The 24,525-nt window shown below is 46.5% G+C and overlaps 2 protein-coding genes across 11 annotated transcripts in view; both read right to left on the bottom strand.

The window, feature by feature from the left end:
• Nucleotides 1-932: 932 nt before the first annotated feature.
• Nucleotides 933-13,643, bottom strand: C1QTNF9 (C1q and TNF related 9). 4 transcript variants are annotated; one of them, XM_047723329.1, is made up of 4 exons: nucleotides 13,547-13,643; nucleotides 6,870-7,052; nucleotides 3,466-3,528; nucleotides 933-2,064 (listed from the first exon to the last, which is right to left on the bottom strand). In XM_047723329.1, exons 2-4 carry the CDS (start codon nucleotides 6,964-6,966, stop codon nucleotides 1,292-1,294), a joined length of 933 nt encoding a protein of 310 aa, XP_047579285.1. In that variant the 5' UTR covers nucleotides 6,967-7,052; nucleotides 13,547-13,643; the 3' UTR covers nucleotides 933-1,291. The 4 variants fall into 4 exon arrangements, with proteins under 4 accessions (XP_047579285.1, XP_047579282.1, XP_047579281.1 ...); XM_047723326.1 differs by having other exon boundaries at nucleotides 6,866-7,052; XM_047723325.1 differs by lacking the exon at nucleotides 13,547-13,643 and adding an exon at nucleotides 13,279-13,299 and having other exon boundaries at nucleotides 6,866-7,052.
• Nucleotides 13,644-16,218: 2,575 nt separating this feature from the next.
• SPATA13 (spermatogenesis associated 13) overlaps nucleotides 16,219-24,525 on the bottom strand; it is a 198,314-nt gene continuing 190,007 nt past the window's right edge. For 6 of the 7 annotated variants that reach the window (XM_047722925.1, XM_047722926.1, XM_047722927.1 and 3 more), the window contains 3 exons: nucleotides 23,087-23,459; nucleotides 21,981-22,055; nucleotides 16,219-20,409 (listed from right to left, as the gene is read on the bottom strand). In XM_047722925.1, the coding sequence (XP_047578881.1) occupies nucleotides 20,234-20,409; nucleotides 21,981-22,055; nucleotides 23,087-23,459 (624 nt within the window). In that variant the 3' untranslated portion in view covers nucleotides 16,219-20,233. Of the gene's footprint in view, nucleotides 20,414-21,980; nucleotides 22,056-23,086; nucleotides 23,460-24,525 lie in introns of all 7 variants that reach the window. The other variant, XM_047722932.1, reaches the window with a different exon arrangement.

Genomic DNA, 24,525 nt, shown 5'->3' on the forward strand with positions numbered 1-24,525 from the left:
ATGTGGGTTAAGGAGAGTATATTTGGCACTGGGGAATATCGAGAATTTGGGGGGAACCAGAACAGTCTATTACAGGTTGAACTTGTCTCCCAAATAGGTATGTTGAAGTCCTAACCCTTGGTATCTATGAATGTGACTTTATTTGGACTCAGGGTCTTTATAGGTGTAATCCGGTTAAGATAAGGTCACAGTAGAAGAGGGTAGCCCCTATTCTAAATGACGGGTGTCCTTATCAGAGAGAGATGTTTGCACACAAGCAGACATGGAGGGAAGATGGCTATGTGAGGATGGGGGGAGAACTGGAGGCTTCCACAAGCCAGGGCATGCGTGGGTCCACCTGAAGCTGGAAGCAGCAAGGTAGAACCCTCCTTGAAGGCTTCAGAGGGAGGCTGTGCTGACACCTTGATTTTAGACTTCTAGCCTCCAGCCCTGTGAGACAGTCACTTGCTGTTGTTTTAAACTCCCCAGTTTGTGGTACTTCGTTACAGCTGTCCCAGGAACCAAACACAGGTTCAAGTTTGGCAAATGGTCTCATAAACAACTATTTTTTAACTGAATGGTGGTAAAAACCTAGGTTATAAAACAAGCAAAGTGTTCCATGGCTCTCTGGGATGTCTCTTTGTCACCTGCTTACAACTCTTCAACTCTTATTAGTTATGAAATGGAATGAACATTTGAACACTTCCCTCTTCTTTCTCCCAGTGTCCTCAGAAATTCAGATGAGGGCTAAGTCCTGATTTGGTTCCTCCTAGCACTAAAATGACATCAGAACACCAGTCCTATAAGAAATGTATACGCAAAGCACTCTTCCAGTAAGGGAAATGATGGAAAATCATAAATAACTTATAATAGATAAGGCAAGCATCCTTTAAGATTTCATTTATTTATTTATATGATTTTTTTTTAAGTAATCTCCACACCCAATGTAGGGCTCCAGATCATGACCCCAAAATCAAGAGTGGCACGCTCTACCGATTGAGCCATCCAGGCACCCCCAGATTTTATTTTTAATTAATCTCTATACCCACCGTGGGGCTGGAACTCCCAACCCTGAGTTCCACAGGCTCCCCCGAATGAGCCTGCCAGGCGCCCTAGTGCAAGCATTTTTAAATTTACTCTTGGAAACAGCAATGTAAGTCACATAAAATCGGCCTTAGGATAGCTTTCCTATTGTTGTCTCTCTGTGACGATTACAGTAATCAGAGTGAGTCGCAGAGCAGAGCCATCGAGAACCTGTCCGCCAAGCCAGCTCCGAGGGGGGACCGGGCGGCAGGTCCTGCATACCTGCCCATCACTGGCTGCCGAACAGAAGGAAGCCTGTGAAGGTCGTGTCGTCGTCCTCATCTGCGAACAAGCCGTTGAACCTCTCCCCGCCCGCGGCCTGCAGCCACACCTCGTCCCCCAGCTTCAGCGGCAGCACCAGGCCTCCCGACGCCTGGTCCTCAGAGCTCATGTAGCCGTCCTTGGTGTTCAGTATCTTCACCCCATTTTTGACCAAAGATACCTGAACGTTCCTGGAGAAAACGGTGATGTGGTAGGTGAAGTAATAGACGCCCGCAATGTGGCAAATGAACTTCCCCCTGGCCACGTCGTAATGATTGAACTCATTATACAGGATCTTATCAAATTTAATGGGCACATCTGAACTTGGAAACTTGCTTAGTACCGTGAGCCCCACCGTGAAAGCACTCTTGGGCAAGACTGGAGTCTCACCAATTTTCCCTTTCTCGCCTCGGTCCCCTTTCCAGCCTCTCATTCCCCGGACTCCTGGATCTCCCTGCGGTCCCAAGGGCCCAGCATCTCCCTTGGGGCCAGGCTTCCCAATGGGGCCCACGGGGCCAGGTAGACCCATTGGGCCCGAAGGCCCAGTGCTGCCCTTTAGCCCTTCTGGACCCATGGGCCCCACATTGCCTTTATCCCCCTTTTGCCCTTGAGGGCCAATCTCTCCCCTGAGACCTTTCTCTCCCATGGGACCAACAAATCCCTTTGGCCCATGTTTCCCTGGGGGTCCTCGTGAGCCTTGATCGCCTTTGACGCCTTTGGCTTCAACTTTTCCATCTGCTCCTAGATGGAAAAAGAGAGAAAAAAGGAAAAGATGATTTGTGAAACATCAACTTATAAAACCAACTTTGGCTTTGCCATTGTTGAGCATATGAATGAAATAAAGCAGTGCCCGGGTTCAGTAGCTGCTCAGGGTCTGAACATTAATTTACTCCTAAAATGAGTGCACAGCACACACACACACATGCATGCACACACACACGTGCATATATGCAAAACACCTCTGACTCCTGTCGACTGTGTTAGTGTTGGGGTTTGTATTAGAAAGCACAGCTCTCTACCATCCCAGTCTACTGCTCAGACTACTAAACCATGTAGATCCTTGAGAATGTTGTCTTTGGAAGGGGGAAGAATGTCCAAAGACAGATGAACTCGGGCTGCTTTTGGTTAACTAAATTCACCCTACTTCTTTTCATCTTTTACAAAACTCCTCATGGGAGTGAGCACAGAATAAAGTCTTCCTCAAGTGTGGGAGTCTCTGCTCTCTGCTGGCCAGGCCAGCCTGTCCACTGTACTGACTGTATGACCCCGGTCCCCACTGTGCATACATTCTCGGTGCTTCCCTATCTCCTCCTCCCCGGCTGGAGAGCAGTGGTTATGAGCACGGAGTCTGTGGAGACAAATGCCAGGGTTCAATCCTGTCTCCTCCAAGTAGGCACAATGGGACATTAGGCAAGCTGATTAGCCACCTAGCCCTCTGTTTCCTTCTCTGTAAAATTGGGATAACGATACGACCTCATGTACAGGCTGTCGTATTGAGTCAATACATGAAGAGCACAACCTAGCACAAAGTGAACATTATTTGTGTTTGCTGTTGTGACTTCTCTCTCCCCATTAGTCAAAACCACTAGAGCCCTCCTTACCCCCCAGGGCCCAGTTCCAGCGCCACCTTCTCCATGCAGTCTTGCCAGAAGTACTGAGTCAGAATTTAATGTTCATCCTCAATCATCCTCAATGTTCATCCACTAAACTGGGCTTTAGCGAACAATGGCCCTTGAATGAAATCCAACCTCCCACCTGTTTATGTGGCCCACAAGCTAAGAATGGTTTGCATTTTTAAATGGTCACAAATAATATTCGGCACTACAAGAAAATTACATAAAATTCAGATTTCTGTTTTCATAGAGTTTCACTGGAACACAGCCCCACATACTTATTTAGTATCCGTGGCTACTTTACATAGCAGTTGTGACCAAGACCCTATGTCAGCAAAGCTGAGATTACTTATGATCTGGCCCTTTACAGAAAAAGAATTGAGATTCTAGAGAGCAAGAGCGATCTTGCCCTTATTGTTGGATCGTCCTCAGAGCCTAGGAAAGGACTTGTCCTTGGTGAGCACAAAATGGTTATTAAGTCACCGATGGCTCGGAATTAGAGCATGGTAAGATGAACACAATTTCTGACCTCGTTCTCCTTTCTCTCCAGTCATTCCATCCTTCCCCGGACCACCAGGATGGCCTGGTTCTCCTAGGTGGAAGAGAAGAAAACAAACAAGAGTTCAAGTTCTAATTCCACATTTCCTAGACAGTGGTCTCCATCGTGGGTATAGACTGGAGAGTCCTGGGTGTGTGCCCAGCCCTAACACACACACTGCCCCTCTCAGAAGTGCAGATGGAGAGAGGCAGACGTGACTGAGCACCAGGGGTGCGGAGTTGTGTACAAGAAGTGAACTATGAAATGCACTGGGTGGACCTCCCAAGCACCCAACTCTGGGAAGGCAGGACAGGAAGGGAGTATGTGCACAGAGGATCACAGTTACGTCTTTCTCTTGTGAGGGGAACTCAGATAGTGACTGACCATTGGAGGCACCGGGTGGCCTTCTCACTTCTCCTTTTCTATCTCTCTTGCATAGAATGGAATGGAAGGTTCACTAGCCTCCTATGAAAACATGGATGACTACAGTTACCTGGCACTATTTGGGATGAAAGGGAGGATTCTGGAAGGATCTCTCCAGCACCTTAGAATGGTGGTAAATGTCACTGATCAAGTTGGCATGGCAGACGCTATTGGGAACCTCTGGTGAGTGAGGTTTTGCCTACCACACATGAGTTTAGAGCTCAGAGCAGGCTGAGGTCTGACTCCCCATGTTATAGGTCAACATCTCTAGAGTCAAAGGCAGTCCTTGCTGTAAGGAAGGAGATTGGAGGCAAAAGACGAAGGAGTCATGAAGTCAGAGTTGTATCCTGTGTGTGTACACACACATTATACCCACACGTATGCACCCACATCACACGTGTGCACCCATATCACACACACATGCACTGTGGTCCCAGTGGGAGGGTGAAAGAATGGATTTCATTGACATTGAGGTTTTGCCATTAACTTGGACTGGGCTTGTTACTACCCAGAAATGGGACTGGACTATTGCCACTCTAAAAAGTGGCATGGACTCACTGGACATATTCCCCATTGGGGACCCCACAGAGCAGACTGAAGGGCTGAAGGGCAGTGGTCAGAGAGATGGTTGGTGATCACCTGCTTCATCTAGCCCCCCAACAAACCCCTTGGAGCACCAGATGCCAAAAACTGGGAAACACTTAGAAACACCTAGCCTTTCATTCATCTATAGAGTGGACTTCCCATAAGAAATTTGTTCTAAGACTCATTTCTCCAGATCTTAACAAAGACTTTTTAAAAATCCATATGCCAACAGTATTTGCTGGCAAAGCATTAATTTTAGTCCATCCTGAAGTTGCTGTGTATTATTTCAACTACTGTTAATATAGCCCGAGGAATATCTAATCTTCTGATATGATTATGAAATATCAAAAAGGCTTCTAAATGTTCATCAGTAAGTTTAGTGAGGTTTTCATACTATAATGTATTGCCGAGGAAAAATGACAGTGGTTTGTGGTCATATTCCACACAGAGTCCTGAAATGTCTAATTAATTGGGGGTGCTTCTATTAATAACTGACATCTCATGTTAAAGTTTACAGTGAGGATAAAGTTCATTTTAATGAATGTAAATATAAATTTATATGTCCAAAGTCCTAAAATTTCTAGGTTTTCGCCAGACTTCTTGTCAGATCTGATTAGTTCATTACTGTTTTCTCCTACTCACTTACAGTTTAAGAGTTCACACTAAGAAGACAGACGACAGCTCTCCTATTTTTGTGGGATTCTTTCATGTTTGCATTATCAAGTCAATCTTCAATTTTTGATTTTTCTGCAGAAGCATTTTAGGCACCCATCTGTTTGTGATAGTTTGATAGGACAATTTGAAAATCCCTTGGGCTGGGTCATAACCACGATACACCACAGTACACTGTTGGATAATGAGCGTGTGAGGGCTCCCCCTCCTCCTACAGGACACATTTCAGACCTCAAATGGTAGAGGTCCATCTGCAAAGGGACCAAGTGAAGCCACCCAAGTCAATTCACATCTTAAATTTTTTTTTGAAGATTTTATTTATTTATTTATTTGACAGAGAAAGACACAGCGAGAGAGGGAACACAAACAGGGGGAGTGGGAGAGGGAGAAGCAGGCTTCCCGCTGAGCAGGGAGCCTGATGCAGGCTCCACCCCACGACCCTGGGATCATGACGTGATCCAAAGGCAGATGCTTAACAACTGAGCCACCCAGGCACCCCAATATTTTTCAAGCTCTTTTATTTTTCTTCATGTTAATTTATCTTTTAAAATGTCAATAGTAGGGCGCCTGGGTGGCTCAGTTGGTTAAGCGGCTGCCTTCGGCTCAGGTCATGATCCTGGAGTCCCGGGATCGAGTCCCGCATCAGGCTCCCAGCTCCATGGGGAGTCTGCTTCTCCCTCTGACCTTCTCCTCGCTCATGCTCTCTCTCTCTGTCTCTCTCTCAAATAAATAAATAAAATGTTTAAAAAAAAAATGTCAATAGTAGGGGCACCTAGGTACCTCAATCAGTTAAGTGTCTGACTCTTGATTTTGGCTCAGGTCATGATCTCAGGGTCCTGGGATTGAACCCCATGTCAGCCTCCACATTCAGCAGGGAGTCTACTTGAGATTGATTCTCTGTCCTTCTCCTCTAGCCCTCCCCCACCGACTCATGCTCTCTCTCTCTCTCAAATAAATAAATCTTTTTTAAAAATAAAAAAGTGTCAATAGTTTTGATGTTTTCTCCCTGCACCCAGATAGATCAGTCTGCTTATGTCTCAGCTAGGTGACCCTATAGTCAGACCCAGGCTCAAGAACCCCATTCAAGAACCAAGCCTATTAGTTGGTGTTATGGAAACCACTCACATAGCCTGGCTTTTGCAGATCTCCTCCCTAGGGGCTGGATCCTGTCCCCAAATCCCCAAACCCTGGGACAGGCTCCAACAGAGGACATACACAACTGAGTACCGCTGTGTGGTTTCAGTTACCGTCTTTTTGTATTCTCTGTCACTCCACGTCACCTGCCTCACTGCGTGGCAAGGCAATAACTCTCCCCTGCTCTGCAGCCGGGCACTCTCTGCTAAACGTTTAGCAATCAGATTTCTCTATAGGCCCCGTGTGCCAAAGACCCACCATAACTGCCATCTGAGGCAGAAAGATCTACAATATCATATACTTCTGAGGATGGCCTGTAGTATCAGAGGTGATGGCTAACAGTTGTCCCCCCTAGACGAGAACATCCATGGAGGGGAAGCCCTGTTGGTCTGGTCCTGCACTGTTGCCCAGAATCTGACCTGGAGCAGGCTCCCAGCCCCTGCTTTCTGGGCAAGGGGTGCATGAATGAAGGAGTGGGGTCAGGCAGGTGATGGCTACGCTCATGATGAATGAACAAAGATCTAAGAGAAACAGAAGGGTAAATGGAAAGGCAGCTGAAGTACCAGATGCTGAGTACCTGCCTCGCCCTTGTCGCCTTTTGCTCCATCTCGTCCGTCTCTCCCAGGCAAACCATTGTGACCAGGATTCCCAGGGATGCCAGGGTGCCCTTGCCTGCATGTGTCCTGCGAGTTCATGTTTCTTGTGCAGATTCCAGCGACAAGCAGGAGCCACCAGATCCTCATGGTTCAGATGTTGGAGCTGAACTGCAAGAGAGAAACACAGACCAAAAGGAGAAGCCTTTGTTGCTGGGGCCACAGACACAGCCTCTCTTCCTTGCCGTGGTACCTGGACCCAGCCCTGGTCAACCTTGGACAGAATGGTCAGGGCAGATAAGGGCAGGAGCTGATGGCAGACAAAAGCTGCTTGCAATCAGAAGGTCACTGCTCAGGGCACCTGGGTAGCTGAGCCTGCTCAGCATCTGCCTTTGGCTCAGGTCAGGGTCCCAGGGTCCAGGGATCAAGCCCCGTGTCAGGCTCCCTGCTCAGCAGGGAGTCTGCTTCTCCCTTTGCCTCTCCCCCACTGCTTGTGCTCTCAAATAAATAAAATCTTTAAAAAAAATGAAGAAGAAGGCCATTGTTCTTGGAAGGAACACATGTGATCTGGACCACTTTTAATGGTGATGATCAAGAAGAAAGCCAAGTTCCAGGTCAGATACTTCCATGTATCACTCCACTTTGGGTAAACCACTTTTCAGAGCCAGAGAAGAGATTAACACTTGTCTCGCAAGGCTGCTATAAAATCAAATTTGATCCCAATGTGCATGAAAGGACATTTTCTTTTCTTAAAGATTTAATTTATTTGTTTGACAGAGAGAGACAGTGAAAGAGGGAACACAAGCAAGGGGAGTGGGAGAGAGAGAGAGACAGGTTTCCCGCTGTTCAGAGAGCCCGATGCAGGGCTTGATCCCAGGACCCAGGGGTCATGACCTAAACTGAAGGCAGACACTTAACCAACTGAGCCATCCAGGCACCCCAAAAGCACATTCTCAATAGGAAAGCAAACAATTAGCATTTGATCCCTCTTCTAGGTAGATGTGCAAAATAATTGAAAGGAGAGACTCCAGCAGATACGTGTACACCCGTGTTCATAGCCACCTTATTCACAATAGCCCGAAGGTGGAAACCACCCCCATGTCCACTGTCACATGACTGTTTGAACAAATGTGATGTACACAGACGGTGGAACATTACTCAGCCTTAAAAAGGAGGGAAATTCTGACACATCCTACAACATGGATGCACCTTAAAGTCTTTAGGCTAAGTGAAATCAGCCAGACACAAAAGGACTAGTACTGTAAGATTCCACTATATGAGGCCCCCAGAGCCGTCACATTCACGGAGACAGAACGTAGAATGCTGGTGGCCAGCAGCTGCGGGGCAGGGTGGGGGGGTGGGGAGTGGGAGCTAGTGTTCAGTGAGGACAGTTTCAGTTTAGGAAGATGGAAAAGTTCCAAAAGTGGAGGGTGGGGACAGCTGAACAATGCGAATTTCTGACACTTAAAAGTGGCTAAAGTGGTAAATTGTATGTCACGTCTCTTTTACCACAAAAAAACATAAAATGGAATGAAAAATAGTAAAGCGTTCCGAGCGGTCCTACGATAATCAGACGTTTTCTTCAAGTTGAGGTTTTATTTCTGCGGCAGACCACTGAGAAGGGCCCACGCAGCGCAGGACACCCCGTTCGTGAAGTACCCCCACGTCCTCTCGCCAGTTCTCGATTTGCTTTCCAGCCCTGTCAGGAGCGGAGGCAAAGCTGGTGGTGAGGTTTGCAGTGAGACCTGAAGGAGCAGAGCAGCTCACCAGACCAAGTGTCCTAGGCAAAGGGAGCATTGTAGCGAGGTCCCAGGCTAGTGTGCACAGGGACTCAGGGGACCCTCTCGATGACATCAAATCTCCCCAGGAAAGGGCACCGCATCCCTTTCGTGGAACCATAGTGGGGCTTACATCTCTGATCATGGACTAACAATCTGGCTCTCCATCTGACTGTACTTTCCTCCTTACTGTGTTCCCAGTACTCGGTATTAAGCATGGGCCCGTGTGTTGATAAATATGTGTCGAATGAAATGAATGTGTGGTGGCAGGTATAAATTAGGACATAGAAAAACAATGACACGAGGCTAGGGCAGCAGGTCAGAACCTGGACTCTCATACAGTGCTGAAGGCAAAGGACCTCTGTCCAATCCTTCGGAAAGCTAAAGAGAAAAGTCATCTTAAACACGGTGATCTCATCCCGAAAATTCTTAATAATCCAAAATTTGTGTGCCGAAGATATTAACCACAGCATTATCTGTAATAGTGAAAAAACGTATACCATATAACGTGTGACCCTAAGTGGTTCATAGGTAGAATATTATGTAACCACTATAATAAGTATGTAGTGCACGTAGAAACAGGTAAAAAAAATCTATGTTGTGCTGAATTTTCAAAAAGGAGACTAAAATGCCATGCACGGGGTGCCTGGGTGGCTAAGTTTTGGTTAAGTGTCTATCTTCGGCTCAGGTCATGATCCCAGGGTTCTGGGATCGAGTCCTGCCTCGGGCTCCTTGCTTAGCGGGGAGCCTGCTTCTCCCTCTACCTGCCGCTCCCCTGTTTGTGCATGCACACTCTCTGACATATAAAAAAAATGCCATGCACGTGATGAGTGTACCTATGTAATTATGTATGCATAGTGACAAAAACTAGAAGCAAGCATACCCAAGTGAATGTGGTTGTTTTAGAATGGTGGGGTTATGAGAATTTTTCTTTTTTCTTTCTTTTTTTTTTTAAAGATTTTATTTATTTATTTGACAGAGATCACAAGTTGGCAGAGAGGCAGGCAGAGAGAGAGGGGAAAGCAGGCTCCCTGCTGAGCAGAGAGCCCGATGAGGGGCTTGATCCCAGGACCCTGAGATCATGACCTGAGCCGAAGGCAGAGGCTTTACACCACTGAGCCACCCAGGCGCCCCGAGAATTTTTCTTTTTTAAAAAGAAAATGTTGGGGCGCCTGGGTGGCTCAGTGGGTTAAGCCGCTGCCTTCGGCTCAGGTCATGATCTCAGGGTCCTGGGATCGAGTCCCACATCGGGCTCTCTGCTCAAGCAAGAAGCCTGCTTCCCTCTCTCTCTCTCTCTCTGCCTGCCTCTCTGTCTACTTGTGATCTCTCTCTGTCAAATAAATAAATAAAATCTTTAAAAAAAATAAAATAAAAAAATAAAAAGAAAATGTTTTTTTACCGTGTCTATTAAAATATTTCTAGATCTATATTTTTAAAAACAGCAAGACTTGTCATCTGAAGGATTATGTCGCCATCTTATGGAAGCACCAAAATATCACAGGGTCCATTTTGATGCAAATAAAGTACTTTTGGAAAAGGAAATACAGATGTTTCCCTTTGAAGTCACAAACTTACGCCATCTCAGGAAATTGAGTTGTTTTCTTAGAGCCAAATTCCATAAATAATCTCCACCATCCTCTTCTGTTTAACTCAGAAGTGACCAGTAGTAGTCGAATCGAAATGCCACAGACCAACCTCTGCCCAGGGGTCTAAATCTTTCCTTTTTAATTTTTAAAATAATGTGTGCTACAATTATTCCAATAATACAAAGATCACAAGATCATAAAGGTGTCAAATTAAGATAAGAGTCCATTTTGTCCTCCAGCTGGAGAAGAACTAAGATAAAAGCAAGCAATTAACCTTCCGCAATTTCTTTCTCTAGTTTTGTATATTTGCTTATACCGTGTGCCCAGCATGAAGGCAAACTTCAGTAAATGATTTTGAATAACTGAGTATGCTTTGCTCCCGAATATGTAGTGAGATGAGTGATGGCACTGTCTCTAATAAGAAAACTGAGAAGAAGGACAAGGCTTGCACCAGGAAAGCGTATAGTAAACATTGTATTAATACGTTACCCATAAAAATAAAAAGGTACAGTGTGCCTGGGTGGCTCAGTGGGTTAAAGCCTCTGCCTTCAGCTCTGGTCATGATCCCAGGGTCCTGGGATCGAGCCCCACATCGGGCTCTATGCTCAGTGGGGAGACTGCTTCCCCACCCCTTCTCTCTCTGCCTACTTGTGATCTCTGTCTGGCAAATAAATAAATAAAATCTTTAAAAATAAATAAATTAATTAATTAATAAAATTAAATTAAAAGGTACACTTGTGGTCTCACAAAGCCATGAATTGGATCCTCAGTTTCATTAGTTCAAGTACAGTTGATACACTCAGCCTTTAATTGCTAGGTCTGGTGTTGCCCCAGAATGCACTGGAGCTAGGAAGCCCCACCTCCTTCTCTCCCTCCCCCTCCCTCTTCTCTTAGTTGGATCACCACCATCTGTTCTCCACGCTACACTACACTGGGATCACTTATTTGGTGCCACGCTATGTTATTAGCATTTTGAAGATAGCAACAGCATCTTTTCACTTGCTTATTTTCAGTACATCACAGGCAAATATTTGTGGAATGATTTAAAAAGAAAGAGAGAAAAAGAGCTTTTGAAAGAAATATCCTGGCTCCAGCTGGGTACAAAGCATCATTTGGGAATGGGACTGGGTGTTAATTCTAATCCGTGTCAGTGCCTTTGGTGGAGATTGCTAGTTTTTCCAACAACTCTCCTCTCCTTGCTCCTGGTAATAGAAATTTCAGGTGGCATGTGGCTACCCACAGTGGACACTTCCCAGCCTCCCTTGCGGCAGCCCAGATAATACAATGAAACTAGATGTGGGGCCCCTGGGTGGCTTAGTCGGTTAAGCGTCTGCCTTCCGCTCAGGTCATGATCCCAGAGTCCTGGGATAGAGCCCCACATCGGGCTCCTTATTTGGCAGGAAGTCTGCTTCTCCTTCTACCTCTGCCGCCCCCCCCCCCCAGCTTGTGCTCTCTCTCTCTCAAATAAATAAATGAAATCTTAAAAAAAAAAAAAAAAAAAGAAAGAAAGAAACTAGATTTGGGCCAGTGGGAACTGAACAAGAGGCATCTGTGTAAGGACCACAGCCTTAAAGGGAAGGGTTGTCCCCTCCCTGGGTGCCTTTCCCCTTCCCCTGGCTGGAGTGGGCATAGCTGAGACATCTTGGACTCCTTGAAGGAGGATAGAAAAGTTCTAGTGTCTGATGATAGCACAGACCAGACCTCACCTACCAGCCCATCCCTGACATGAGAGAGAAGTCGAGGGGCACCTGGCTGGCTCATTCAGTTAAGCGTCTGCTTTGGCTCAGTCATGATCCTGGGTCCTGGGATGGATCCCCATGTTAGACTTCCTGCTCAGCGGGGAGCCTGCTTCTCCCTCTACCTCCGCCGCTCTCCCTGCTTGTGCTCTCTCTTTCAAATAAATAAATAAAATCTTTAAAAAAAAAAAGTAAGAAAGATAAGTATAATACAAACTTGCTTGAGCCATTGTGATTTGGGGTCTCTTTTCCCTGCTGCTAAACCTACATCTTGACTAACACAAGGCTCCTGCTGTCAAAGGTTTGAGAACTCATCCAAAGGGAGAGAGGTTTGTGGACATGGGCAGTCAGCCCAGTGGTCAGACTAGCCAGCACTTCCTCCATTTACAGCCCTTCAGGCAACAGATTAAAACTGAAAACAGGGGGCACCTGGGTGGCTCAGTGGGTTAAAGCCTCTGCCTTCAGCTCAGGTCATGGTCCCAGTGTCCTGGGATCGAGCCCCGCATCGGGCTCTGTGCTCTGCAGGGAGCCTGCTTCCACCTCTCTCTCTATCTGTCTGCCTCTCTGCCTACTTGTGATCTCTGTCTGTCAAATAAATAAATAAAATCTTAAAAAAAAAAAAAAAAACAAAACTGAAAACAGTCCCTGCCTCAGACCGATCCATATAAGCCTGTGAATCATAGAGAACAGAGGGAATCCCTCTGCTGAATGTCAAGTTCATGGGACAAAAGACCCTGGCCTTCTGCTGTGATCTCATAAACATGACACACCGACAGGGTTCGGGGCAGATGCGCACAGACCGCAAGGGCTTTGGAGTTAGACAACCTCCACCCCGCCTTTCCCCCATAGGTCCTTATTTAGTTAACTTCTAATTTCTGGTTGTTTCTCCTATGCTTGAACTAGATGGCTCCCTCACTACTGAATTTCTTGATAAAAGGTTACTTCATTCACTAAAAATCCTGCCAGAGGCCAGCTGAGCTGTAGTGGGTCTCCCAGCCTCTGAGCCTCTGCATCTGTGCCTCGAATTCAAGGGCTGGAATAAGCCCTAACATCCCTCCCAGATTCGACGGTTTAAGGATCTAAACATCACAAGATGTTTCCCCATCGAGTACGTTTTCTTCCACACCCCCATTGTACATTCCATGTATTTCTTCTTCAACATACGTGGAGGGGCTCGTTTTTAAGCTACGCCTTGTAAATTAGTATAGTCATAAATATAAAAATGTACACACTGCCATTTGGGCCAAAGAATCTGCCAGCTTCTCTAGAAAGCTCCCTTGAAGTCTGCTACTCTTACCATTTCTTCGACAGCGTCATCCCTCCTCCCAGCCAGTTTGCAGTGTTCCCGCAGAAGAACTTCATAATCTGCTTTTATCTCCTGTCCACTCTCTTCCTCAAGAATGAATTTTGAGATCAGCTTGCTCCTTGCCTACCCATAGCTCTGTAGAATCTGCCTATTTTGTAAATAATTAAGCAGGATCATCACACACCAGAAATGTGAGAGCCGTTTTCGGACTCTGATGCCTGAAACTGAATTTAAAGAAATTGTTTCCTAGTGCACTTACCTGACCCCCGGGGGCTGCAGGCTGCACCCAGGTGCGGCACAGACCAGGAATCAAGGGCTAACTAAATAGAATCACGCCTTCCTGCCACACAATTCCCTAGTGGGTCTATCTGCAAAACAGCAGGAAGGGGAGGGAACAGAGTAAGGCACAAGATGTCTTGGAAGAACTTCAAAAATTGCAGCCACACTGGAGTCTGGTAGCATCTTCGACCGGTACCAGTTCAGAAGACTTAGCTCCTTTCCCCTCCGTCTTTCTCAAAAAAGGGAGAAAGCAGGGTACACTTTCGAGTATTCTGGAAGAAAGAATCCACACAGCAGGTGTCTTCCCGGAAAGTGATGTTTGTGCCTTTGCTTGAGCAGCTTTGCTGCTGACCTTGGGCCCATCATGGGCCAACAGGACAAAACCGAAGACAAACAGGTTATCTGAATTCTAGACCTTTGGAACGGACATCATTTAACTGTCTCTCTCACACTTCTGTGGAGGTCCTTTGATTTTAGACACTTGTGTAACATTAGAATTTCATGCTCGTCTCTACACACACACACACACACACACACACACACACACCCCTTCTGCCATTGAGGGGAGTATGATGTGATTTTTTTTTTGATGTTTTGTAACAATTTTTAATTTTTCCCGATCAGAGTCTGTGAACATGGATCTTAAAAATAGCATCAGGAGGACAAACGTACTCAACGCTGTATTGAGAACCAACTCAGAGAACCTAGTTGGGTTGCAGAGGCCACACGGAGAATGGGGTATGCGGGTGTAGGACAAATCCCACTGAACAGAGGAGACACCTCTCTACTCGCCATGCCTCCATGTCCTCATCTGGCCCACAGGCGAAGCAGTCCCAGCGTCACAGGGAAGTGGCAGGATTTAATTCAGTGACCTTAGCAGAGCCGGTTTCTCTTCCACCAGCCCGTTAACAGGCTCAACTCTTGATCCCTAAAGCACCCAGACACCTTCAGTCCTTCTTCAGCGGGAGGGAACAGCAGCTGACAATTCTTCCTTTCTGTTCTTGCTGTCCTCCCCTGCCCCATGTCATCCTTATCTTCCTCCTTCTCCATCCCCAGCTTCTTCCCTGTTGCCTTCCTCTGCCTGGTCGCTCTCTGGGGTTGTTCCCAGGTGGATCCTCTCCTTCGCCTGTCTGCTCTCTGCTTCCTTTCCCCCGCCTCTCCCACTCCCACCTCTCTGGGGCTGCACGTGGCATTGCACTCCCCACAGGTGGGACCAGACAGTCGCACAGGGCCCGCCGTCTCAGCTCTTCTCTTCTGGATCCGTGGATGGTGCCAACAGCCGGCCATCAACCCCAGCATCACCCCCAAGGCAGAACTTGGGAACCACATCTCCTCCCAAGGGCTGTGGCCATGGCTGAGCAGCCTTAGCATCCAGCCTCCCTTCCCTTCCCACTGTCTCTTTGCTGGACACCATCTCCCCAATCATCTCCTGCCTCTGGTTTTAAATCCACGCTTTCTTCTGCCACTGGCATGAGCTCTGGGGCAAATTTGGGCACAGCTTTCCTTGCCTTCAATTCTTTCCCTACAAAATGAAACCCCAGCATCTCATCCTGGTTGGCAGAGTCTTCAGGAACCAACTTCCACCACTGAGGCTTCTCACACAACTGTAGCAGGTTGATTCAAGCAACACACCCAGGGGCCCTGCCGTGCTGGGTTACTCCTCCAGGATGCTGCTTGGGCCTCGCCTCCTGGGCCACCTTCCTTCTGTGACACCAGATGAGATGACTCGGCTCCCAGAACGCTGAAGCCCATGTAACTTGCACACAGCCCTAGTGTTGCATAATTCACGCTGAAAATTTTAACGACACCTTTATGTTCCTGTCTCCCTCTGACCACATGCTCCTATGGAGGATTACTCATTTCAGCTGGCTTCCCCAGTGCACAGAGCAGGTGGCTGTCATGAGAGGTCATCTCCCCCTCGGCTCTTCTTCAAAGTTTCCACTGCCCTCTTTGCACCCCTTCCTACATAGGGCACCGGCTTGGTCCCTGGAAGCCATCCTTGAGCGTCAAGCTTTCAGGTTCCCAGTGCTCACTCTTCCCCTCCTCACCCCTAAGCCAACCCCTCTACCAGGGCAGCCCAAGGAGGGGGAGCAGATTGGTTTGGGAAGTAGGTGGACGTTTAGAATAAACAAACATGGGGACTGCTGCTTGGCAACCTTCATAGGAATACTTTCCTGATTACAGTCACAGCAAACAATGGGCTATTTACTCAACTTCTCTGAGCTGTTAATTAGAGACGGAAATTCTATGTTCCCTGACTCCAAAGAGTAAGCAGCCAACCTCCTGGTGAAGCGGCCTCATCTCCACCAGGGCAGCAGCTCTGAAATGAAGAGTGTATACAAAGGCACGTGCAGTTCATCTACTGTCCCCGTCTAGAGAGCAGAGGGGGGCCTTAGCACTTTGGGTTTGGCTTTCTCCAAGCCATGGCGACTTTTTTCACTGGGAGCCCTTTCTCCCATACCTGTCTACTGGCTTAAGCCTGCTCGTCCGTGGATGAATTTTTACTGAAAGGAAGTCTATCAATGTCCAGACAGGAAATGAGCTTGAAATGCCAGAAACCCACCTAGCACTCGCTCTCTACTTAAAAAAATTTTTTTAAAAATTTTAAAAAATATATAGTCTTATTTTACTACTCAGATGCATTACTGGAACCAGTTTGGCAAATTAACTTTAATATACAGATACAAAACAACAAATATAGATTCACAGCATTTACAAGAAATCATTCAAATAACATTGTAAATAATTTTTTTTTTTTTACAAAAACTTCATTCAACAGAAATACATGTCAAGTTATAGCAGTCTTGTACAACACACTTCAGCTGTCAACAGCGAATTCATCAGTTTTGAAGCTGGCACGTGACTTAACATTGTCTTGATGTTGAGTTAAATTCAAGGAAAAGGTTACTAAAAGCTGCAAAATAGGTAAGTTAAACACAGCTGATGCTATTATTTACAAAAAGACCAATTATTAAATTACAGAATCTGTTAGAGTATTTTCTAAATACAAATGTCGATGTCTAGGAGTTAAGTAAGGACAGTAACGTCAAGTGTATTCTAGCTAAAAACATTTGCATCAAATATGTAAGTTTCTGGGTTTTTCCTTTTACGTTCAGAGAGTTGCAACTTACTCTTCTCAAAACTGTTTGAGCTCTACTTTCACTGCAAGCCTCCTGAGAATAAGAGCATTAGTCAAGTGGAATTTGAATAAGAACATGTGTCAGTTAAGCTTATAGGGACCAATGTTTTTGAGAAGTTGGACCCAGCTGATTCGTGGCGAGCATCCCTGGCCTGTCAGCCATAGGAAGGACGTGTACCCACACTTGTTCATGCTGTCCTGTGAGGGACACATCGGTTTCCCCTGTCTTCCATAAAATAACAAGACAGCAATTTTCTCCTTAACTCCAGGTAATCAGGCTCTTCTATTCTGGCTAGGTAACTAACTTGATGTGTACGGAGAAATATCAGCAGTTTGGGCATGGACAGTTTTCCAGCAGATAAATACTGAATCATGGCTTTTACAGAAGACTTCTATTGTGATACAAAGTGTGAATTAAATGCACTTCTGCTTTGTGTCCAGACAACAGTGGTGTAGGATTGAGGGCATTTTCTGAACAGGCATGGAGTTGGTCTTCGTCTGGATTAGGTATAAAAAGGCACAACGTATTCAGAAACAGCGTGCAGACAGGGATGAAATGTTTTCAATGACAAAATCAGATCTACGAGGGGAAAAGAGGAGATCTACTGAAAACAAACAAACAAAACAAAGAACCTGGCAAGAAGGGGCCCCCAGGAGAGCTCTGGCACATCACTTCTGGCCTTTTGCTTACTTGCAGGCCAAAGACGGAGAATGCGATTTCTCTAAGATTTTACAAACATTCCATTTTATGACAGTTTATGATTTATTGCAAGGTGGTTGTGCACTTTAGGTACGATGAAAATCGAGAAGGTTGCTTTTGACCCAAGGCCAAGGCCATTTCAACTGTCTTCCAACAGGTTCTGAAACATAAATAATAAACTGAGATTTGTCAAAGTGTTTTGCTATCTTTGTGTGTGTATGTGAGAGAGAGAGTGCGTGTGTGTGTGTGTGGTGGGGGCATCCATATTATGCAATACGAGGTTAAAATGAGGAAAAAGGGAGAAACAAAGATTCCCAAGAAATCCATACAAAATCCATTTGGGGGCTCTTGGTTTTTTTCTCTCGTGTTCTTTTCAAGTGGAGCACAGGACTTACATCAAGAAGGAAAGTTTGCATACCTAAAATTAGAATACTGAGCCATCTATTCTTTATCAAACTCATGCGTCTGGTAATAAAACTCAAACTAGATAAACAGATTTAAAAGAAGTAAAAGGCATTCTACCTTCTTAAAAAATTTTCTCACTTTTCAAAATCACCAGAGAAGGCCAAGCAGAACCTACTCAGGGTGGGTTGGGATCAAATGACCCCACCCCCCAACCCTGCATGGAGCTCACGGGGGCGGCGCTGGGCACTGTCCAGGCGCTGGTGCCCGAGCTTCCTGCTATTTCTGGAGAGTCCCTGGAGGGACAGGTGGCAATCAGAAGTCAGGGCTCTGAAAGGAAATACAGCGGGACTGGTCACAGAACTTAAATCACTTCATTGCACCTTTGGAAACATTAGAAAATGGAAGCCCATTAAGTGGTTCTTTACTTGAATTGACTCCTCACTGAAAATGGAACATAAGCAAATGGTTCTCTTTTCTTCCCTAATTTTCTTGTATTAAAAAAATATTCAAAATTGTTGCATATACAAACAACTCTGTTTAGCACAGAGACTCCTAGTTACTGCTGAGAGGTCCACAAAAAGCATTTTAAGTGTAATTTTCAAAATAGGTCATTATATGTTCTTGGTAAAAATTTTAGGTCAGTTATATAAATGCAACTAAAATCGAGAGGTCTATCCACAAAAGAAACCAGTGCATGTATACACACACGTGCACACATGTGCGCGCTCTTACACTCGGAGCCACAGCACCTCCTGGAAGCTTCCTCACAGAAGCAGCCTCTATCCTGGGACACTGGGTATCAGGGAGCCCAGGGCAGCACCACCTTGTAGCCATCCTACGTCCAAGTGAGCACATCACAGGGCAGACCTGACAACATTTCCAGGTAATTCTCTAAGGCCCACCCAGATGTCCAGAATTAGGTCTTCTTGATGTGGGAGGTCACCTCCTTCGGGACCGGCCCTGGGTAGGGGGGATGGTGGGCGTGGAGGGAGGAGGGACCAGACACTTGGAGGTACAGTTTCTACCTTTGTCTAGGATGTTACAGGTTTGTTTATTCTCCAGCACAGGCCTACTGGAAAACAGGACTCTGAGTAGTGTACAAAAGGGGGATTCTCACATAGAAAACCAAAGTGTGGATGACAATATCTCCGTCCAGTGCACTAAGTACATTTAAAAGGCCTCTCCCTTGCAGAACTTGTCGTCTCCAGACATATTTAAAAGTTATTTTCATCAACACTTACAAAATAGACAACGAGGAGATTACTATCGCCAGATATCAGCCCATGTGGCCTTCGTTAGAACAGACCGCTATGTCTGAGTCTAGATGTATTGTTATTAAGGTCTCTTAATAAAGAATGAATCTTCAGAACCCTCCTGACAGATTAATAAGGGCGGGGTTAGCACTACTGTTTGGGGCTTATGCAACAAAGTCAGCTTCGAATCCTGAGGAAGGTGGGCTACTCTGAACCACATGTTTTCTTGGTGGAATGTTCAGGTCACTGTAACTTAATTACTTATTCTGGTGGGGACTCCAGAAACTACTGGTGGGAAAGCGCACTGATGCTCTGAGATGTCCTTCCACGGGTGCAAGTGCATGTTTCGTTTGTATCAGATAATTAAAGTAAATGGGTTTCTATATTGCAAATAGATAGGTCTGATTAATTCCTTAGGTCACGACGTGCACACAGGTGTGATTTGTGCCCATGGAGTCACATGCTGTACACACCGGCAGGAAGGGACCTGCCTTGAGGACAGTCTACCCTGTGGCAGGATTTCACACTTTCTCCCTGGAAAGCAGCCTCATCTTCAGGATGCTGAAGTCCCCCGGACCATGTTCCCCAGAAGGGATTCATCACGCTTCTCCCTCTAGCCTGTAGGGGACGCATCTTGCCAGGGGAAGCTGGCACTACCACTTGGTAACAATTCAGAGGACACCAGGGGACACCACAGCCATCTGCACTGAGGTGCTAAGTCGCCTAATACTGTGAAGACAGGAATAGCTTGTCCGTGCTGGTGAGACGCTACTGTACCAACCCCATCACGACTGTCCCCTTCGAAACCACATGCCAAAGTGGCATTGTCATCGAGTCCCTCCTCAGGAATGGCAACAGGGCGTGAGCCCATCATCAGTGATGCCCACTGGGGTCACTGCTCAGCATCACCGCAGAGCAGGTCACTGGTTCCTGAGGCCCAGCCATCTTGGCACAGGGCCCAGAGCGATCTCATGGACATCAAGGCCGTGCGTCATGACCTCCATCTCCCTTCCAAGGAGGAGCTGGGTCTTCAGAGGCACCTCGGTCACGTCCAAGACTTCTATTCTTCACCGGTCCCCGAAAGAAATTCTCAGCACTGGGTTGAGCACAGAGAAACAGAAATGGTTCTCCTCTTTACAGACACCTCAGCCAACGTGTGGCCTCCGGTTTTCATTTCTTGAAAGGGGTGAGTTTGTTGAACGTGTGCCAGAAGAGCGACGGCTTCCTCTTGGGCTCTGCCAGGGCAAACACCTGCTGCTGAGGGACGCTGGTGGGCACGGTGACGTGGCGCTGGTGAAGGGGGTGCAGGTTCTGGTGCGGCGGGGCCACAGGGCATCCGCTGTAGCCTAACTCGAGAGGGGAGAAGGGTGGAACATGGACCCAGCGTCACTCGTTAGCCGAAAGGGAAAAACAGCGCCAAGACTTGAGTTCTTAGCTGATTCTTAATTCATATGAACCCAAAGTACACCTAAGAGCCAACATAACAGCACCTATCAGCTGCTGTGAGAATTAAGAGCTCATATAAGTAACATGCTGAGAACAGGGTCCCTGAACCGAATTGCATAATCAAAACGGTTTCACTGGAATAGGTTTTCAAATCTGCACCGAGGTAATGAGAAGAGCTGGGACACTGAGCTCCAGGACCGCAAGCTAACTGTGAAAGTCAGAGTGACAGGAGGAAAGAGTGTGGGTCCTAGAGGAAGCCAGGACTCAGTCCAGAGGGCAATCTGGCCCTGACCCGCCACAAGGCTCTCCCCGCCTTCCCTACGGAGAGGTGCCTGGCAGGCAACCAACACCACACTTGTTCCCTCCATTCAGGTGCCTAGTTGCTGAGCCAGTGGCTTCTGGCAGATGCTGACACAAACCGATACACTCTAACAAACAGATATTTACTGGTCACCTGCCACTGACGTGGAGATCCAAAAAAAGAACGGGAGTTGGTTTTTTTCCTCCTCAAAGGTATTTATCACTTAGTGGGGGGGGGGGGGTGGAATTCTGCCTTTCAACAGGGGAATGGAACACTGAGGGTTGTTTTGGTCATGAATTCTTCTTGGCCCTCAGCTGATGGCACATCACCATCCTGGGCTTAACTGGTCTTGTTTTTGCACTTTCGGTTACGAAAATCTTGAGTGGGACACGCTTCAGAGGATAAATTGTTCTTAAGAGTAGGAAGTCAATCTGAAGAAAAGGTTCTAAGAATATAACAAATATTTTTGAAATAAAAATCATTATTTTATTTCTGTTCGGTGAGATCATGTGTTATTATCAGTACTATAAAAAAATAAATGAATAAAATAAAATCTTTTTTCGCTCATCAGGACAATGAATGAGGTGTGACCTGAGCGCGGGTCATCTTCAGTAGCCATCAGGCAATCTAATGTGCATGGAGAGTAGGGATTCGTTGCTCTAAATAAGCTAGTGTGTTTTCTTTCCAGCTTATTTCTTTATCTACTGGAATTTTGGACCCTTTTTTCTTACCTACGCTAGAATGCAGCCTGCACTGATAAGCAGTTTGGGGCTGGAGATTTCCTCCATGCATGCCCGAAACACAGAAGAGCTGCTGGGGTTGCCTCGGACTGGTGAACTGGCTGGCCTGAGGAGGAACGCCAGCATGACCTCAGGGTGGGGAGGTGTAGAAGCTCTTCAGCACCAATTCAAAACACATCTGACAGGCTCATGTTCAAATGTCGGCATATACTGAAGCATACTCACACCGAAACTCAAATGCAGACTAGTCTAAACCACCTACTGGGGGGGTGGGGGGAACTATTCCCTACCATTCTGAGTTTCACCCATACGTCTCTCCTTTGTCAGGAGCTGATCATCAGCGGGCTAATGACTTCATTCTCCCTGATTTTAATTCCCATAATGATACGCATGAAGGAGATAAGAAGACAAAGCCTTCTTCAAAACTTACCTTTTGACTTTCCATGTCCCGCCTTTTGAGCATTTAACATGGCGAGTTTCTTTTGACTTTCTGAAATTTCCATTCCTGGATTTAGGAACAGACATGACAAACGTTCAAAACAGGTGAAACAAGTCAATCAGAGAAAGACAATTATCGTGTGATTTCCCTAGGAGGGTAGGGGAAGGGAGCGAAAAATAAAATAAGACAAAATCAGAGAGGGAGATAAACCATAAGAGACTCCTAACCATAGGAAACAAACTGAGGGCTGCTGGAGGGGTGGCGGGTGGGGGGATGGGGTAACTGGGCGATGGGCATTAAGGAGGGCACCTGATACAATGAGCACCAGGTGTGATATACAACTGATGAGTCACTGACCTCTACTTCTGAACCTAATAATACACTATATGTTCATTAATTGAATTTAATTAAAATTTTTAAAAAGTGACACCATTAGAGAGTAAAACTAAAAACATGACCCACATTAACCTTGAGGTATTCAACATAACCCGCAGCAAAGAACCTTATTCCCCGAGGAACTGTAAGAGGTTGACAAGATTACAAATGGAGAAGCAGCAAGGACTGTCACCAGGACGGACACTAGGACGACATCCTCCCAAGCAGGACCCGCTCCTGGGTGCAGTGGGGTACTGTGAGTATCAACACACAGACGACTGACTAAATGTGGCCTTGTAGGAACTCTGTCTGTCATGGGCTGTCCCGCAGCAAGTTCAGAAGCACAGCTGACCCCTGAGCAACATGGGGTTGAACAGCGTGGGTCCACTTATATGTGGGGTTTTCTCGATAAATACAGGGCAGTGCTGTAAATGTATTTCGTCTTCCTTATGATTTTCTTAAGAACATTTCCCCCAGCTTACTTTATTGTAACAATACAGCATATAATACATATAACATAGCAGTTATGTGTTAATCCACTATGTTATTGGTAAGGCTTCTGGCCAACAGTGGGCTGGGACTAGTGAAGTTGTAGGGGAGTCAAGCATTACACATGGATTTCTGACTGGGGCGGGGTCAGTGCCCCAAGCCCTGCACTGTTCAAGGGTCAGCTGTCTTCAGGATGTGCACCCCTGAGGCCAGGTGGCAGAGGCGCAGCTCACCCATCTCTCGGTCCTCCCGCACGCGCCGCCTCTCGTCCTCGCAGGCCTGCAGCCACCGCACCTTGTCCTCTTGCTTTCTGGCACAGAACAGATGAACCTCATCCGTGGTTTTGCTGACGAGCTTGAAGGCGTTCTTCACGCTGAGGTTCCAGTCCTTGTCCCGGCCGTCCTCCAGGTCCACGAGCTCCACGTCATCCATGTTTGTGCGGCCTCTGTAGTAGAGAACGTCCCGGCGCAGCAGGTCCTTCTTGCAGGACACTAGCTGGTGGTCGAACAGGAAGAACGTCCGCTGCTGGCTCTTGCCATGCCTGGTGACCTTGGTCAGCTCCCCAGAATGGATCAGCTCAGAGCTGCGCTCTAGGATATCCAGCCCCTGCGAGGATGAACACGCATCTTAAGACCTTCCTGTTTGGATTGCGTGAGAATGTGTCACGATACAAGGACAAGTCCTGACACTCTTTTTCCCATTTTCCAGTTAAAGGAGATCCATTCACAGGTCAGCAGGGCTAAAAAAGGCCACTTCCAAACATGGGTGGTTCATCTCCTTGTGTGTGAAACTTCTTTTCTTTATTTCCTACCCAGTGGGAAAATGTTACAGTGCCTCTGTGCTATCTGAAGGGTCTTCCTTACAAGGATGAATGGACTCCCGTCAGTCTGAAATGGCTGCTCCTCGGAGAATAAGGACACCAAGGAAGCTTTCTACGTTGGGGGGACTTACTGCTCTAGACTCTGGGGCTCTGGCTTTTCAGTCTGGTATGTAGCGTGGCTCCCAGAATAACTAGCTTAGGATATTGGAAACAAAAGATCAGACAGCAAATAGCCAGCCGGGTATTGGTAAAACTTCTGACAACGAATTATCCCCTAAATGTCACAATCCAAGAACACAAGGAAAAAACACATCTTTACAGTATTAGGTTGGGTCTAACACAATGGAACTCTGTGGTATTCATACAACACTGGCCTCTGATTTATAAGATTTTATCCTCCTTTAATCCCAGTCATACACAGTATTTTGTGGAGGCAAAAAACTACTTTGACTCCAAAATAGTTCTTCTACTGGCTTGCCTAGAGCAATTCTGTGCCCCAGATTCCTCACTTACAAAGTAAGAGAGTTTAATGCAGTGATGTCTGAAGGCCCATCCAAGCTCCAGAAGGCTCTATGGCCCCTGAAATAGAAGTATTTCTTTCCAACGTTCACTGCTGTAACCTACTTTAGTTAAAAACCTAACTTCCCAGTCCAAACTCTCTTAATTCTTAGAGACAGTGAGTTCTGCCCAATTAGTTTAATGTACGATGAATTTTGTTTGGTCTGAAAACAATCAGAACAGCATTCGTTGTTCGAGCAAAGCCACTTAACCCCGCCATGTTTCCATTCCCCTATCTGTTAATGAGGGTAACAGCAGCTCCTACCCCACAGGATTATTGAGAGCATTAAATGA

The sequence above is a fragment of the Lutra lutra genome, chromosome 3 (genome assembly GCF_902655055.1).
Source record: "Lutra lutra chromosome 3, mLutLut1.2, whole genome shotgun sequence".
Taxonomy (NCBI): Eukaryota; Metazoa; Chordata; class Mammalia; order Carnivora; family Mustelidae; genus Lutra; species Lutra lutra.